This window comes from Balaenoptera physalus, assembly GCF_965194825.1.
Source record: "Balaenoptera physalus genome assembly, chromosome: 5".
Classification (NCBI taxonomy): Eukaryota; Metazoa; Chordata; class Mammalia; order Artiodactyla; family Balaenopteridae; genus Balaenoptera; species Balaenoptera physalus.
The window spans coordinates 116,962,879-116,980,768 of record NC_138884.1 but is presented as its reverse complement, the minus strand read 5'-3'; the positions used below and the strand labels follow the sequence as shown (position 1 = coordinate 116,980,768).

Below are 17,890 nucleotides of genomic sequence, written 5' to 3'. Positions count from 1 at the left end.
CCTAGATAGGGGGTCACTGCATGTCATGCAGGGCCACAGGGGAATCACTAAGTTCTGGTCATTTGGCAGAAAGGAGCAAGGGAAAAGTCAAGGCCAGAGCCTTTATTGGAGTTTCTGTGAGAAATCCCATAGAAAGAGCTGGGGCAGGGTAAAATGTTTAGGACTAGCCAGTTTGAGTAATTCCAGCAGGCTTTGGGCTCTGGAGGTAGTCTCTGGTTGGCTGGTACCTGGCCTTGGCAGGATTTAGGGCAGGGAATATTGGCTTCACGTGTGAGAGTTAGATAAGGAGCTGGTTGGGGCTATAGACCCAGGATTGGTTGGTTTGCAAATGAAAGAAGTGATTCCAGCTGAGTCCTTTGCCCTCTATAAGAGTGGGCTAGCCCTACAAGCGGTGTCTTTCTTCAGCCAGGAAGCTTTTTTAAGATGTCAAAACATCATAAAATACAGAAAGTAGAAGATACGATTAATACACCATGCATAAAGAAGTTTTTATCCACGTGGGAAGTAAGAAGTCCGCACATTAAAAGGTAAATAACAATATTTTATATACAATATAAAATAATGATGATGATGATAGCCAATATATTGAATGCTTACACTGTGTTAAGTCCTTTCTTTATAAGCGTCATTTCATTGAATCCTCACAACCACTTCATGTGTTAGGTCCTACTATATATCCCAATTTACAGATGATTACATTGAATTTAAGTTATGTGCCCAAAGACAAATATTTGTTAAGTGGCAGAAGTGAGATTCAAACCCAGATCTGAATGACTTCAGAAACTTTGCTCTTAATTTCTGTGATGACGCCTGCAAATATTAACAGTGCCAAGACTGAGATACACTGTGTTAGGCATTCAGAGGAGGAAGAGGCCACTTCTAGATTAGTGGTCCAAAAGCAGGAAAGACTTAATGAAAAGCCAAAAGACCACAGCAGCCAAAGGGTAAGGTAGATAGGAAGAGCTATCTAAAAGCAGAGCTGAACCAGTTGCCGCTAGTTCAAAGTAAAAGCCTTTGTTAGAGATGTTAACATAACAAAGGATGAAATCACGCACGAGAAGGGGGGCAAAAGTACTATATAGTGTCTTAAGAATTGTTCTGCTTACTTTTGGTTAGAAGCCCACTGTATTACCACCTCTGGGCCATGAACTTATTATCTTGTGATTCTCAAAGTGTGTTCCATTGATCACTTATTTCCAGATCTATTAGCTTAAAAATACCTGTAGTCTCTGTAAAAATACAGACGTCTAGGTTGCACCTTTGAACCAGGTAGAACCCTGGAATCTGTTTTAGCAAGCTCCTCAGGTGATTCTTATACACATTAAAGTTGGAGAGCCTTTGCTAATCCATTCACTCTTTATTAGGGGTGAGATGCAAATGGTTCAAGCCAGGCTAAACAGCTAACACCAAAGAGTTACCCAGTGATATAATGTGCACCTGGGGGTAGGGGAAGAGGAAAGTGATAACAGGTAGGAAAAGTCATGCTAAGGTATGCACCTAAACATTATTTTCATAGGTGAAATAAATATAAGATGACCATCAAGGGAACTAAAAGAAATGAGGTTTTTTAAAAAGCAGAAATAAGACAGGGATGAAAGGAGGGCATTGCCTTAGGTGAGAGTATGTGCTATTTGATGGTGTCAGAACTCCTGGGGCATCCCTTGTTGATCCCTGTTCTTATGTCTTTACCTCTCCTTTGTCCTCCTCCTGAATGGAAGCACCATAGCTAAGACAGTGTCAGAACAACCCCCACTCAATATCCCGCAAAACGGAGGGGGAGAGAGAGAGAGAGGGAGAAAGGAACAGCATCGAGGGCAATTACCTCGATTCTCAGTGTGTTCTAGAAACAGCTCTGATAACGATAAAACAAAATCTCACAAAAACGTCAGCATTCGTGTTCCCCAGGAAAATGTATGAGGCCCAAGAAGAAAAATTACCTGTGATTCTCCTCTGGTCAGAATCTTTAGATGATTTGTCACTCTTTTTGATTTCTTGCTAATTGAATGAATATTTAGTTTAGACAATTTATCTTTAAGTGATTCATCCTCATCGTTCTTCTTGTATTTTAGAACTGAAACGGAAGAATGCAATAACATATCTGAACATGTGAGGCACAGAAAGTGTGTGTTCCATCCAAAGTATTCAAGATTAATATTTAAATTTAAGATACCGCTCTTTATGATTTTCGGACCTCCGGTACCGATGCAATATGCTCCAGCCCCTCCGCCCAGTCACAGCTCCAGACGCCCACCCCACTGACCTTCAGAAACTGTCCTAGGACTTGAGCTCCTCAAAGCCCAAGGTTCATTTACCTCGCACATTAAAGAAATTCCTGATACTGGAAAAAACTCTCTCTTCTCAGACAATACACTTGTTATCTGGGGTCTCTAGAATGAAGCATCAAGACCTAACTAATGGAAAGACAACTGCAGCCAACATAAGAAGACCTCGGATCCATCCCAGGGTGGTCTCTCCACCAGCTGAGAGATTTGGGGTAAGCTGAGTGACCTCTCTGAGGTGTACTTTTTTATCTTTAACATGATTTTCACCTCTCATATTGTTCAAAATGTTAAATATTCCTAACATTCTGTTTTGGTAATGGTGTGGAGACAGGAGCATTCTTATACGCTGTTGACATGGATTAAATCAATATAGTTTTTGTAGAGAACAATTTGGCAGAGTCTTATAAAAGTGAAAATATTTATAGTCTATGACCAGGAAGTCCGTGTAGAGAATCTGTTTTCCATAATGAGGCATACAAACTTTTGTTTGCTATAGCGTTTTTTTCTAAGAGCAGAATGTTGGAAACAATCTAAAAGTTTACTCATGGAGGTATGGTTTAATAAATTATGATACACTCATGAATGGGATACTATGGAACCATGAAAAAGAAGACCGTATTAACCTGAAGAATGTTCATGATATAAAATTAAGTTTTTAAAAAGCCCCAGCAAATTGTAGTACCATTTGCAAAAGGAAGGAAAGAAGGAAAAAGAAGAAAAAAATAGAAAAAAAGACATAGAAATTCTGAAGAGAACTTACTAAAATGTTAGCTATGCAAACTGGAATCATGGGAGTAGAAAAAATTTTCCTCTTTAAAACTTTGAAATTTTAAGTTTAAGCAAACAGAAAAGTTAAAATAATATTACAGCTATTGTCCATCTCCCAGCTTTGTCAAATCTTAACATTTTGCCTTGTTTCCAATCTTTTTATTTAAAAAAATCACATAACAATTGAAACTTCTCTGAGCCCCATCTTTGATCCCTAAAGGGATCTGTGATCCAAAATTATGAGGTTTATTATATCTGTATCTATTTTCATGCCTTTACTTTGTAGGTATGTAGTCATACAGTGTATAGTATTATTTTCAATCCTTGTAAAAATGGTACCATATTGCATTCATTCTTCTGTCACTTGCTAATTTACTTTTTAAAAAACTCAACATTGTGTTTTCGAGATCTGTCTAATTGATACATGTACTTTAATTAATTTTGTGTTTTCATGGTATCATAGTGTATAAAACACAGTTTATCCATTATCTGGATTAATATGCAAGCCACTATCCATTTCTTTGTCTGCTTGTTTCTTTTTTTTTTTCCTTTTTTTTCTTTTGCTCTTACGGACAATGCTAGTTGCTAGTATACCTCTCCACGAGCATATGAGCCAGTTTCTCAAATATCTAGAAACTGATTTTCTGCATCTTGGGTATGTGTTTCTTCAATTTAATAGGTATTGTCAAATTGTTCTCCCAAGTGGTGATTCTAATTTACATTCTCACCTGCAAACTGAGATTCAGCACTTAACATTCTCCACTAAAAATCTTATTGCCAATCTGGTAGGCTGGGAACACTTTGTCACTGCGATTTTAATTTGCATTTCCCTGATGATTAGTGAATCTTAGCATTTAAAAACTTACTGGTCTTTCTGTGAATTGCTCATTTTTATTATTAACTTTTTTGTATTAGAATGTTTTTACTGATTTAATATCAATAATTATATATTCTAGATAGTAATCCTTTGTCTACGGGCTATCTTTTCATTTTGTTTATGGTATCTTTCACTCTACAACTTTCACTTTTCTTTATAGTTACAATTTATTAATACAAATATATACAATTTTTAAAATAAAAAATTAGAAAATACAAACAATAAAAATAAACGAAGTGTTGGACCAATTAGCTCCACAGTCCTACCATTGCTTTAACTGTTGAATTGAGATTTAACGTTAGAAGTACAAAGCCAATCAAGAACTTATGGACACAAATCACACTGAGAGAGGACCTATGGTCTATCCCAATGCACTACTACATATTAGATGATAGGAACCATCTAATTGTGCCTCCTGATTTGAAACCTACATTCTACTTTAGAGGTGAACTTTACATCTTAGCTAACAAATAGTTAACAATAATTAGTTAATTTGAGAAAGAAATATACTTTCTCCCTTCAGTGGAGCAATTAATTGCCAAAAAATACCCATTCTTTGTGTTCCAGAACCAAATAAGCCTGATGTGTTAGCTGGGCCATATTACCTGTATCTGCCCTTCTCACCACCCCTTTTCAGCTCTAGCTTTTCACTGCTCCCAGCTACCAGGCCATGCCTCCTTCCTACCATGCATAACGCCAAGAACAGGAGGATCATATGCTATGGGTGTCTTCAGCCCACAGTATGTCATCGGGCATGCAGTGGTCAAAAGAGGTTGAGTATAGGGCTGTTCAATAAAAGGTTGTCAATCTTTTGCCTCATGATCTTCTCCTGAAGCTAGCTGGCAAGGCAAAACCATCCTCTCCTCCCTAGCCTCTAACTTTAAATATCAAATGATCATTATCACTGCAACTGCTGTAACTACTGAGACATTCTGATTCTCCGAAACATGAACAGAATATTCCAACGCTGGAAAACCCCCAATTGATCATATCTCCTCTTACCTAAATCCTTCCGTCTTTTAAGTTCGTTGATGTTTACATTAATATCTTTCACTGCAGCAAAGGCATCCTCTAGTGCTCTAAAGTCTGGGTGAGAGGGAGGGGTGGAATTCCGGAGTTCACGCAGTAATAGGGGGTACTTCATCACTCTCTGAATTGGTTTGATCATCAAAGAGCCCATGTCCAGTAAGTTTGGTTTGCCTCTGCAATAAAGATAAATTAATATCTGTTTCACAAACATTTGTCTTATTATCTTCTTTTTATTTTTGTGATTTTTTTTTTTATGATTAATCCTGAAACTGTTTTTCACCCTTTTCCCCTTCCATTGGCTATGTTCAGTTTCTAAATGAAAGCAAGGGCAATGGATGGCAAAAAGAAGCAAGGCTGAAAGATCCTACTACTAAACAAAATTTAAAAGAAAATAAGTATATTTGTCCACCTGAAAGGACTCAAAGCATGATTTCCAACCATGTTCCACTTAACAGTTTTTTAAATAACAGGCTTTATAATAATAGTGGGAAACAATTCTAGACTGCATTTTCCCATGACAGTGAATAAAAATGCATTTTCCTGATGGTATTTTTGTGAATATTAAGTGAGGAGAATAAGCTCATCATTTAAAAATCTAAACATAATTTGTCCTCTTTCTTCTACCAAATTGAGAAGTTGAATTTATAGTGTTTCAGAGGTTCTATCACACTCCGCAAAAGAGATTTATAATAAATGCAACATTCTCTAGATATTGTTAATATCATCATTATCACTAATCATTGCTATTACACAATGACTTTCCATGACTTTCCGTGTGGAACTCTTCTTAGCCCACAGATCTTCAAATGGCTACACAAAAGTGAGCACTCACCCCTGACTCTTCCTTTCGGAGCTTCTGAGATGAGACTAGAGCCATTCCAACTGGCCAAGTAGTTCACAGGAAATGAAAAAGCTACCAGCTTGGTCATGCCGTTGTCCAACCCACTGTATTCAATTCATTCAGCCAGAAAGCAGTGATGTCTAATAGCCTCTTTATGCAAGAGGCAAATAAAGAGATACTATAAATGGAACATGGATGAAAATTGTGTTTTGAGTCCCTTCTGATACATGGATACACTCATTTGTTTTCCTTTAGGTTTTTATTTAGAAGAGAGAGAGTATAGACACTGTTTTCAAATCCTGATGGGTGGATTTTTCATTCTTTAATTACTATGTTTCAAATACTATATGGGTGGACAACAGACCACATAATTGAAATGGTGAAACGGATCTAAAAAACATTGAACAATATTAGAAATTTTGCATCATTAGAAAAGACCTGAAGGCACCACCTGTTTGAACTCTTCGTTTGATGAATGAGAAACTAAGGAACTTTGATTATCACATGTAAGTGCACACATGCAGACACACACACACACACACCCCAGTCACTCTGTCACATGTCCCCATTTTATTTTCATTATAGCACTTATCACTATCTGGAATCATCCTTTTTCTTTATTTACCAGTTTATGTTCAATTTCTCTGTCACCACTATATCTCCAGCATGACAAATAGTATTCTCTCAATGAATACTTGTAAACCGAAGTGACAGATTTCTCAGATTTTCTGTAATGTGCTGTTATTTTACATTCCACATTTTTTTAAAAAAAATTGCACAATGGTCCTGAATTTTATTCATATGTTGAGAAAATGATTATACTGTAATAGAGACAAAGACTGAATCAAACCAAAAGGTAACATTTTTCAAAGGAAAATCAAAATAAATGATAAAGGTTTGCGGTGGAGTAAAGAGTTGCTTTTTTTTTTAAGTTAAAAAAATTTATTGAAGAATAGTTGATTTACAATGTTGTACTAATTTCTGCTGTACAGCAAAGTGACTCAGTTATACATATATATATTCTTTTCCATTATGGTTTATCACAGGACATTGAATATAGTTCCCTGTGCTAAACAGTAGGACCTTGTTATTTATCCATCCTATATATAATAGTTTTCCTCTGCTAATCTCAAACTCCCAATCCTTCCCTTTCCTTACTCTCTTCCCCCTTGATAACCACAAGTCTTCTCTATGTCTGTGAGTCTGTTTCTCTTTCATAGATATGTTCATTTGTGCCGTATTTTAGATTCCACATATAAGTGATATCATACGGTATTTGTCTTTCTGACTTACTTCACTTAGTATGATAATCTCTAATTGCATCCATGTTGCTGCAAATGGCATTATTTCATTCTTTTTTATGGCTGAGTAATATTCCATTATATTCCATATATACCGTATATACCATATATATTCCATACATGCCGTATGTTCTTTATCTATTCATATATTGATGGACATTTATGTTGTTTCCATGTCTTCGCTATTGTAAATAGTGCTGCTATGAACATAGGGGTGCATGTATCTTTTCAAATTATAGTTTTGTCTGGATATATGCCCAGGAATGAGATTGCTGGATCACATAGTAGTTCTATTTTTAGCTTTTTTGAGGAACCTCCATACTGGTTTCCATAGTGGCTGCACCAATTTACATCCTCAGCAACAGTGTAAGAGGGTTTCCTTTTCTCCACACCCTCTCTAGCATTTATTATTTGTAGACTTTTTAATGATGGCCATTCTGACTGGTGTGAGGTGGTACCTCACTGTAATTTTGATTTGCACTTCTCTAATAATTAGCAATGCTGAGCATCTTTTCATATGTCTATTGGCCATCTGTTTGTCTTCTTTGGAGAAATGTCTATTTAGGTCTTTTGCCCATTTTTCGATTGGGTTGTTTGGTTGTTTTTTTTGTTATTGAATTGAGCTATTTGTATATTTTAGAAATTAATCCCTTGTCAGTTGCATCATTTGTAAATATTTTCTCCCAGTCCATAGGTTGTCTTTTTGTTTTGTTTATGATTTCCTTTGCTGTGCAAAAGCTTAAAATTTTGATTAGGTCCCATTTGTTTATTTTTGCTTTTATTTCTATTGCATTGGGAGATTGACGTAAGAAAACATTGGTATTATTTATGTCAGAGAATGTTTTGCCTATGTTCTCTTATAGGAGTTGTATGGTTTCATGTCTTATACATAAGTCTTTAAGCCATTTTGAGTTTATTTTTGTGTATGGCGTGAGGGTGTGTTCTAACTTCATTGATTTACATGCAGCTGTCCAACTTTCCCAACACCACTTGCTGAAGAGACTCTCTTTTCTCCATTGTATATTCTTGCCTCCTTTGCCAAAAAAGAGTTGCTTTGAGAGACTTTATCTTGTACTTCCTACCCATTTGCACCAAATCTACTAAGGAAGGGGGAAGGGAAATAAGGAGACAGGGTGACAAAGAGGAAATGAGGGAGAGAGGGAGAGAGAGATATTACTGGTTACAAGAAGACTGGGTGAAGTGGTTGGGAAAAAATATAAATCTATTATGAATACTGAAAAAATAATGACAAAAAACATATTTTCTCACTGATGGTATATCAGTAGCCAAACCTTTGAATATGAAGGACAACACCTTTCTATATCTTAAACATAAATTCTTCAACAATTTAGACACTTAAGTAGAAATAATTCCTTAAATAAGAACAAGTCAGGAATATGGAAGGTATTAACTTGATTAGAAGAAATCATTATCCTTATGAATAAGATCAGATTTCTTCTGAGTTTTCCTTTTTACTATCACCAAATAACAGTTTACTTAGTCTTATAAAAATCACTGAAAATACCATCAAAATATAGATGTAATCACACAATTCAATCAAACAAAACTCAATTTTAATAAGATAACTTATCAGTGTGGCTTATTGTTATATACATATTTAAAAATTTTTAATTACAAAAAAAATTCCCAGGTATATTAAAGAATATACTTGTATCTTTGAGCTGCTGTCCTTTCTTGCTTATCAGGATCCATCAAAAAACCAACCTAGAAAACATAGACAGAACACTCTATGTCATAAATCACAGCAAGATCCTTTTTGACCCACCTCCTAGAGAAATGGAAATAAAAACAAAAATAAACAAATGGGACCTAATGAAACTTAAAAGCTTTTGCACAGCAAAGGAAACCATAAACAAGATGAAAAGACAACCAGAATAGGAGAAAATATTTGCAAATGAAGCAACTGACAACGGATTAATCTCCAAAATATACAAGCAGCTCATGAAGCTCAATATCAAAAAAAAAACCAACCCAATCCAAAAATGGGCAGAAGACCTAAATAGACATTTCTCCAAAGAAGATATACAGATTGCCAACAAACACATGAAAGGATGCTCAACATCACTAATCATTAGAGAAATGCAAATCAAAACTACAATGAGGTATCACCTCACACCAGTCAGAATGGCCATCATCAAAAAATCTAGAAACAATAAATGCTGGAGAGGGTGTAGAGAAAAGGGAACCCTCTTGCACTGTTGGTGGGAATGTAAATTGATACAGCCACTATGGAGAACACTATGGAGGTTCCTTAAAAAACTAAAAATAGAACTACCATACGACCCAGCAATCCCACTACTGGGCATATACCCTGAGAAAACCATAATTCAAAAAGAGTCATGTACCAAAATGTTCATTGCAGCTCTATTTACAATAGCCAGGACATGGAAGCAACCTAAGTGTCCATCATCGGGTGAATGGATAAAGAAGATGTGGCACATATATACAATGGAATATTACTCAGCCATAAAAAGAAACGAAATGGAGGTATTTGTAGTGAGGTGGATGGAGTTAGAGTCTGTCATACAGAGTGAAGTAAGTCAGAAAGAGAAAAAGGAATACCATATGCTAACACATATATATGGAATCTAAAAAAAAAGTTCTGATGAACCTAGGGACAGGACAGGAATAAAGACACAGACGTAGAGAGTGGACTTGAGGACATGGGGAGGGGGAAGGGTAAGCTGGGACGAAGTGAGAGAGTAGCATTGACATATATACACTACCAAATGTAAAATAGATAGCTAGTGGGAAGCAGCCGCATAGCACAGGGAGATCAGCTCGGTGCTTTGTGACCACCTAGAGGGGTGGGATAGGGAGGGTGGGAGGGAGATGCAAGAGGGAGGGGATATGGGGATATACATATGGATATAGCTGATTCACTTTGTTATACAGCGGAAACTCTCACAACACTGTAAAGCAATTATACTCTAATAAAGATAATTTAAAAAAAAACAACAATGTAGGCCCTTTAGTTCTGTCCAGATCTTAACATTACTTCTTTTTCTATCACTCTTTGGCATCAAAGTTCTATTCTCTCCCTTTTACGTTTCAAATGACAATAATAACAATAACGAATGATGACTGTTTCTCTTAAAAGCATCACAGATGTGAATATTAAAAAAGCTTTTCTCAAAAATGAGAAATCTCCCAGACACCTTTGTCTTCAGATAAGCACGGTGGACAGTTGCCCAAGTGATGAGCAATGATGCTCTGCCATCTACATCACACAGACAAGCAATATGGTAGGAAAGATAGAGGATGTGCTCCTAGATAACGACACTCCAGGCATTCAGCGCCACAACGCTCACCCTATCTAATCCCTCCCAGTAAGACTGAGTTCTGACAACTGTGCCAGGCAGATGAGTCTTATGTGTGATATAACCCAGTGCAGTCAAGCAGCCAATTATCACATGCCTCCCCCGCAGAAAGTAACCAAATGCGTAAGAATTCCCCATACATATTGTGCTGAAAGCTAAGGTAGTTATTAATTTGTAATTCTGTTTCATATTCCTCTATCTTATCATGAATACTTTGGCAAATATTTAGTACTGAAAGTAGCTACACTAATCTCATTACAAATTATTATTGGAACATTACAAAGTCAAGTAAACACAGCTGGCTTTGTTTTAGCAGGATCCAGCTTTGCTATAAAGAGCTTTGCATCAAATACAAGAAAACAGTTGCACAATGAAAATTAAAATGATATTTAAACAATGTAAAAACTGTGATGAAAACAGAAAAGGTCAGATATACCTCAACATTGAGGTATATCTATATTTCTTAATTTGAGGGAGAAAATGAAGGAAAACTAATCATGTAACTATTGATCATATTACTTTGAATTTCCTCTATTTTATGGCCACAATATCTTAAATTTAATATTTAGTTTATAGAAGCCACAAACCATCTATACTGTTATTGAATTTTTTTTCAATTTACTTTCCTTTAAAAACATCACAAGTCAACTTTAGAGGAAACTGCATATTGCTATGCAAATAATAAGCAAATAACACTCGTCATAATTTTAAAATTGCTTTGAAAACAAATACAGAACTACTAACAAATTTTAGAAGCTGTAAAGGAGATGAGCAAATGGTAATTGATATAGCAGACCAGAAAGAACCAGTAATATGGAGAAGCAATTATTTAATCACTCCTCCAAAGGTTCATTAACTTGAGTCCTTGAGACCTATGGAAGTGAAGGGAGAGGGGCGTGGGAATTAGAATAAGAAGGAATAGTTAAAAACCTGGTTAAGAAACAGCGTAATTCTTAAGGTGCTACACAAATGGCACCTTGAGATCATTTGGAGGACTAAGGAAGAGCTCTTGGAAATTAAAAGGATAATAGCAGAAATAAAAACTCACAAGTATTGGAGAAAATGTTCAGGAACTTTCCAGAGAGAAGAGCAAAAATACAAAAGTGGAAGAAAGTATAAGAAAATTAGAAGACCAGTCTTAGGAGTTCCAATATCAAAATAATAAGAGTCTCAGAAAGAGAGAGCAGAACACATGGGGAGGAAATCATCTATGAAATAATTCAAGGAACATGAGTTAGCAGGTTGAAAGAACTCACTGAGCACACAGCACAATGTATGAAACGGACTTACCTTGGAATCCATAAAACTGCAAATTATTGGGGACAAGGAGAAAAGCCTACAATCCTTCAGGGAAACATAAAAACTAAATAGTTAAAAGCAAACAATTAGGAATCATTTTCATTTCTTGTAGCAATGCTGAAAGTTAGAAACAATGAAGAATTACCTTTATATTCTGAAGATGAATGATTTTCAACTTAGAAGTCTATACGAAATCAAACTATATAAATCAAGTGTGAGGGTAAAATACGAAATCAAACTATATAAATCAAGTGTGAGGGTAAAATAAAGACATTTTTGATATAAAAGTTCTTAAAATTTTCCTTCCCATGCATTCTTTGATGAATAGGGGAAACTATTGCAGGATGTCCTCTACTAAAAACAGGAAAGAGGCAAAGAGAAAGTCTAGATGATGGGAGGGGAGTTCCTAAAAGACAGTGATGCCCAGTGTCATCAGTCCAAACTCAGAAGGTCAGAAGGCTCTGGGAGAGGCTTTTACAGGGAGATGAAATTGATAGCATACAAAATTCACCTGGCTGTCTTCAAGATGACTGGCTGTGAGTTCAGCATATATGATTAGTACAAAGAAAATTAAGGCGGGAAAAAAGGCAATAGTTAACTCCCAGAAAAACAAGTAATCCGTTTATTCCAAGGTTTAGCTCTGAAAAGAAATTTATTCATGTATAATAATTCAAGCACTGATTATTGTTCTAATTCAAATTACAATGTAACTACATAGGGAGAATGGTGAGATGGGACTGGTGTGTGTGTGTGTGTGTGTGTGTGTAGTGGAGATCGGGTAGGGAAGAGAGAGAGATTCTTGTCTTCCATAGGGGGAAGTCAATACATAATACCTAAAAAGGAAGAGCCAAATTTTTTTTGGAGTCATGAAGATAAATACCAAAATAGTCAACTAAAATGTGTGAAAATTTTGTGTTCTGGTGAGGAGCATTTAGGGGCATGTAGAAGAGGAGACTACTATTTTTTTCTTTCTAATTAAAAGAAAAATTTTATTGGAGTATAGTTGATTTACAATGTTGTGTTAATTTCTGCTGTACAGCAAAGTGACTCAGTTATATACATATATACATTCTTTGTTATATTCTTTTCCATTATGCTTTATCTCAGGATATTGAATATAGTTCCCTGTGCTATACAGTAGACTACTATTCTTCTTAAATCCTGTAGAACTATTTGGCTTTTTAAACCATGGGTAGATATAATTTTAACAAAAGAGAAAGTTTTTAAAGAAGGAAACATGCAAGAATATTCAAGAAAATTCTGAAAAGGAATAATACTGAGCTGAGATTAGTTATACCTGATATTAAAATATAAAGCTGCAGAAATGAAAGCAGTTTGGTATGGGTACATATATGGGCAAATGGAAATCAAACACAAAATAGAAAATAAAGAAATAAATACAAGTAGGTATGGAAATTATGTGGTAAATATGACATTCCTACTCAGTGGAAAAAAGGAACCATTCAATATCAGGTATTGTGATAATTAGCTTGTCATATAAAAAAATAATAAAAATGGATTCTTTACACCAAAATAATTTCTAGATAGATTAAAGATTTAAATGTTAAAAATGAAATTATATAAGATCTTGGCGAAAACATGGGATTACGGTTTAAAACAAACTCGGGGTTTCTAAGTGAGATACAAAATCCAAAAGCTACAATAGAAAAAAGTGATAAATCTATTTTAAAATTTAGCTCTGTAAAACTGTATGGATAAAAATGAAAACAGAAGCAACTATACACTATGTTAAAAGTCAAATGATAATCTGGAAAAATTATTCATAGTACATAAGATAGAAAAAAGGATAATATACTTGCTAATTAAAGAGCCATTATCAATCTTTTAGAAAAAGATAAACATCTCAGTAAAAGTGAACAAACAATAAAAAAGATAATTCATTAGAGGTGAAATACAAATGGTTAAACACAAGATTATTTTTAATGATAATGAAAACAATACAATGCTACTTTTGGCCTATTACATTGCCATAAGTTGTAAGGATACAAACATTAATTTTATCTAGTGCTAGCAAGTAGTAGATAAATGGACAACTTATATATGATAGTGGGACTATAAATTAGTTCAACTTTTCTTTAATTATCTGGCAATAAGTATCAAAAGCCCTTTGATCTAGCAATTCCACTTTTAGAAATTCATCCAAAGAAAATAATTAAACTATTATTCAAAGATCACATATAAGAATGAACACGTAAAGTCAATCTTTGCAAGACAGACACACTTCAAGTATCTGTAAGGGTTTGGTAAACTAAATTATGGTATATACATCAGATAGAATAGTATGCAGTCATAAAGCAATGTGGATTTATGTTTACTGACATAGAGAGATGCTCATGATGTATTGATAAAGAGATAGCAAGTTGACATACAGGAAATACATAGCCGTCCTAGTTTAGTCAACAGGTGTCTGTGTAGAGAAAACAATTGCAGGGAAGTAAGGGACTCATGTGATGTTAAAATAGTTCACTCTGGAATGTGACTACCAATTGTCTTCCGTGTCCTCATTTCGATTTTCTATGTTTTCAGTGTTTCTTCAATAATTTTAAAAATACAAAACTTAAGAAAAAAATAACATAACATTTTGAGATTGATTGAAACCCTGAGATCCAAAGGTGGAAATAACTGGTCAGGCAGAGAAGCATATAGAAAAGTACAAATATTGAAGATAAAACAGTGTATTTCTGGAGGTAAATTTAGAATAGGTATATTTTTCTTGCTTTAGAACATGGGACTTGTATCCCATGCTTTGGGGGAGACCCTTTGGTGGAAGATTCTATGATTCTTGTCACTTTAATACTGTTTTGATGTTTGCATAAAAGACAGTTTTCAGCTTCCATAAGTAAGACATTTTTTGGAAGCCACTTTAAAACCCACATCTCATAAATGCACCACTCTGGCTGCGACATTCTTGGCCTTAGCTACTAAGGAGCCCAACAATTACATAGCATTTGACATTGCCTTTTGCCCTTTTAGGTAGCAGCGTCTGTGCCTCCTGCCCTGAATGAGAGAAACAGGAAGGAAAATAACTCATGGCAAACGTGGCTTTGGCGTTCATGCAGCTACACGCTATGACTCTTCTTCCTATTTTCGAGCTCTTGATGTATAGAATGGGTTAGAGGGGGGCATAAGCAGCCTGCTAACACCCACACAGCAGGACTGCCGCAGGAGCCAGTGCAATTTTTTAAGCAAGCATTTCAATACAAGGCGCTGTTTGTTTTAAGTATTCTGTATGTAGGAGCCTGTGCATGCTAATGTATTAAAAGATTTGCTCACTTTCCTTCTCTGAATCTCTCTCTCTGTCTGTCTCTGTCTCTCAATCTTTGGTTATAAAGACCTAAGCTCTAGGAAAAGAAATCTAAGTTTTGGGTTGGCCACAACGTTGGTTTGGGTTTCTCTGTAGCATCGTTATGTGTAGCATACATCGTATGTGTAGAATAGATGTGTAGCATACGAAGTTCTTCTCTCATCCCCAGCTCTGTGAATCTCCAGTCCTAGGCACAATGCCAGGGCCACAGGCTTGTGGCCCTTGATAATGAGACAGCAATCCCCCACCCCTCCAATACCATCAACTGTCATTGAAGAGAAGCCAGGAAAGCTCTGGTGTGTGAAAGGACCAAAAGGCCCTATTCTATTATGCTCCTCTTCAAATTCAAATGGTCTTGAACAAATCTAATCATATCTGTTTATACTGTAGGATATTTTTTTTCCTTTTGAAAGAAAAGGCTTATAAAGTGAGAGAACTGGGTGCTTGTTTGGTATGCCAAAAGCTAACTTCTCAGCTTGGCTGGGGTATAAAACCTTAGTCTACAGGTCTCCTGTATGATACCTGATTCTTCCACCTCACCCTGGAATTCTGTCTTTCCTCAAGTTTGCTCTGCACCAAAGCATGAATGGCAGATATTTACAGCTTAAATTAATATAATTTTTATTTCGTAAATTTTGTGTTTCTTGTTGTAAAGTTTCAGGAGTTTAGAATGTATACACATACACACACACACACACGCACACGCACACGCACACGCACAAGCAGACTAGGAACTCAGGACTTCAGATAGTTCCTGGCCATGCTAAGGCAAATACGTGCTTTATTAAGTCCTGGTAAATTTGACTTCATATTCAAATCAATATCTTCTTTTCAATGTTAGTCAGACTAGACATGCTGTTCTTCTATAAACATGGACATCTTGCAAAGTATGTGTATGTGTGTGTTGCTTTTATAAGATAATTTCTATATTGTCCTAGTAACCAATTATTTCATCTTAATATTTCATTTTCATGCTATGTATGTGTGTGTATGATTTTTTTCTCTGTAAATCAGAGTCCAAATCAGAAGAAACAGAATATTTTACTGTAATGCATAAGGAAGCTTTTCTTTTATACATTAATCTATGTAACCTTCAAAAATATTATGGTATTAATCTGAGACTTTTTAGACTAATGTTGTCCTTAGGAAGAAACATTTTTGAACACATTAAAATGATTCCTAAACATATGTGTGATAAGCAGTTCCCAAAGAGTTCCTGGCACCAGCAAACTTGTGATTTAAGTAAATTATACCCCAAGATTCTTCTAAAAAGTTTAATAAGGTACACATAATAATAATTTAATATGTAAGATCATCTCAGACAAATTGGAAATAAATGCACCAATAATATCTAGGGTAAATGTCTTTGGAATCTTGACTTATTGAAAGCAATGAACATCATTGTAAAAACTAAAAATCTGATTTGCACAGAAATATTCATCAGCTTTTTCCCATGATTTTAACATTTGATATCTATTATTTAAACAAAAGTACTTACTCTTGCATGTATATTTTCCTGTAAGAAAAGGAAAAGCAAAAAGTAAATTCATGTAAATCTAGATATTTGAGGTAATAAGCAAACATTATATATAAGTTTTAAAATTTTATTATGTAAAATAATGCAATAAGTCATTTTCATGAAGGTTTTATAGAATTAGTTTTATAATAGCCCTAAAACTTTATTTTAGTATGTATCCACCATATTTGTTTCACACTTTATATAAGGTTTAAAAACTGTTGATTCAGATTATAGTTTGTAAATTTTAGTCATTTGAAAATGGATTTAAATGTTAATCTTTGTTTATATTATGAAATAAAAATCTATTAAACATAGTAATTAGGAGAAATTGAGATAACAAGGTTACAAAGGAAAGTGTTACTGACTTGCAGAAAACTACTATCAAGTGCTTTATAATATCTCTGTCTATAGTGTTTTTTATATAGATCGATTATAAACAATTCACCTATTCAATTAGATAATTCCCATAAAATCTTTCACTCGGCATTGCTAGCTTTTGTGGCTTCCATTTTGCTCAAGCAAAATTAAAGTCCTTCCAAGGCAACGCGATCTGCCTCTACTTCCACGTCTTCTCTACCTCATTTCCCATAGTTCAGCTACTTCCCCCATCTGCGGCGGCAACTGCGCGCCTCCTTGCTCTTTTCGAAGCCTGCAGGCAGGCTCCTGCCTCGAGGTCCTTGCACTTGCCTGACTGCTCTTCCTCCAGATATCTATATGGCTCCTTCCTTATCTCCTTCAGGTCTTTGTTCAAATGCCCCTGCCCAGTGACGCTTTCCCTGACCAACCTCGTAAACATTGTACCTGCCTCCCACTGTACTCTTTTTTTTTATTTTTTTAAAATTTTAAAATTTTTATTTTAATTTTATTTTTTTTAACATCTTTATTGGAGTATAATTGCTTTACAATGGTGTGTTAGTTTCTGCTTTATAACAAAGTGAATCAGTTATACATATACATATGTTCCCATATCTCTTCCCTCTTGCATCTCCCTCCCTCCCACCCTCCCTATCCCACCCCTCTAGGTGGTCACTGTACTCTTTATTCTCATTCCCTGCTTTATTTCTCCCCATAACGCTTTGTCACTTTCTAATATACTCTATGTTTATTTGGTTTCTGGTCTATCTCTCCGCTCCCCGATGCCAAGGAGGGCAAGGATTTATGCTTGCTTTGTTCTCCGTTGTAGCCCCAGTACCTGAAAAGCGGACTGGCACACAGTAGCACAAAACGTATTTGTCAAATTAATTAATTTAACAGTAAAAAAGTGGGAATCTTTCAAGTTAAATTTCAAGAATAAAGGAGATAGGAACT

At 35.3% G+C, this 17,890-nt stretch overlaps 1 protein-coding gene across 1 annotated transcript in view; it reads right to left on the bottom strand.

Annotated features, from left to right (window-relative positions):
• ARHGEF38 (Rho guanine nucleotide exchange factor 38) overlaps positions 1 to 17,890 on the bottom strand; it is a 148,556-nt gene that overhangs the window by 27,538 nt on the left and 103,128 nt on the right. Inside the window, exons 5-7 of the mRNA XM_082463099.1 lie at positions 16,562 to 16,579; positions 4,930 to 5,129; positions 1,938 to 2,071 (exon numbers count right to left, since the gene is read on the bottom strand). Of these exons, the coding sequence (XP_082319225.1) occupies positions 1,938 to 2,071; positions 4,930 to 5,129; positions 16,562 to 16,579 (352 nt within the window). The remainder of the gene's footprint in view (positions 1 to 1,937; positions 2,072 to 4,929; positions 5,130 to 16,561; positions 16,580 to 17,890) is intronic.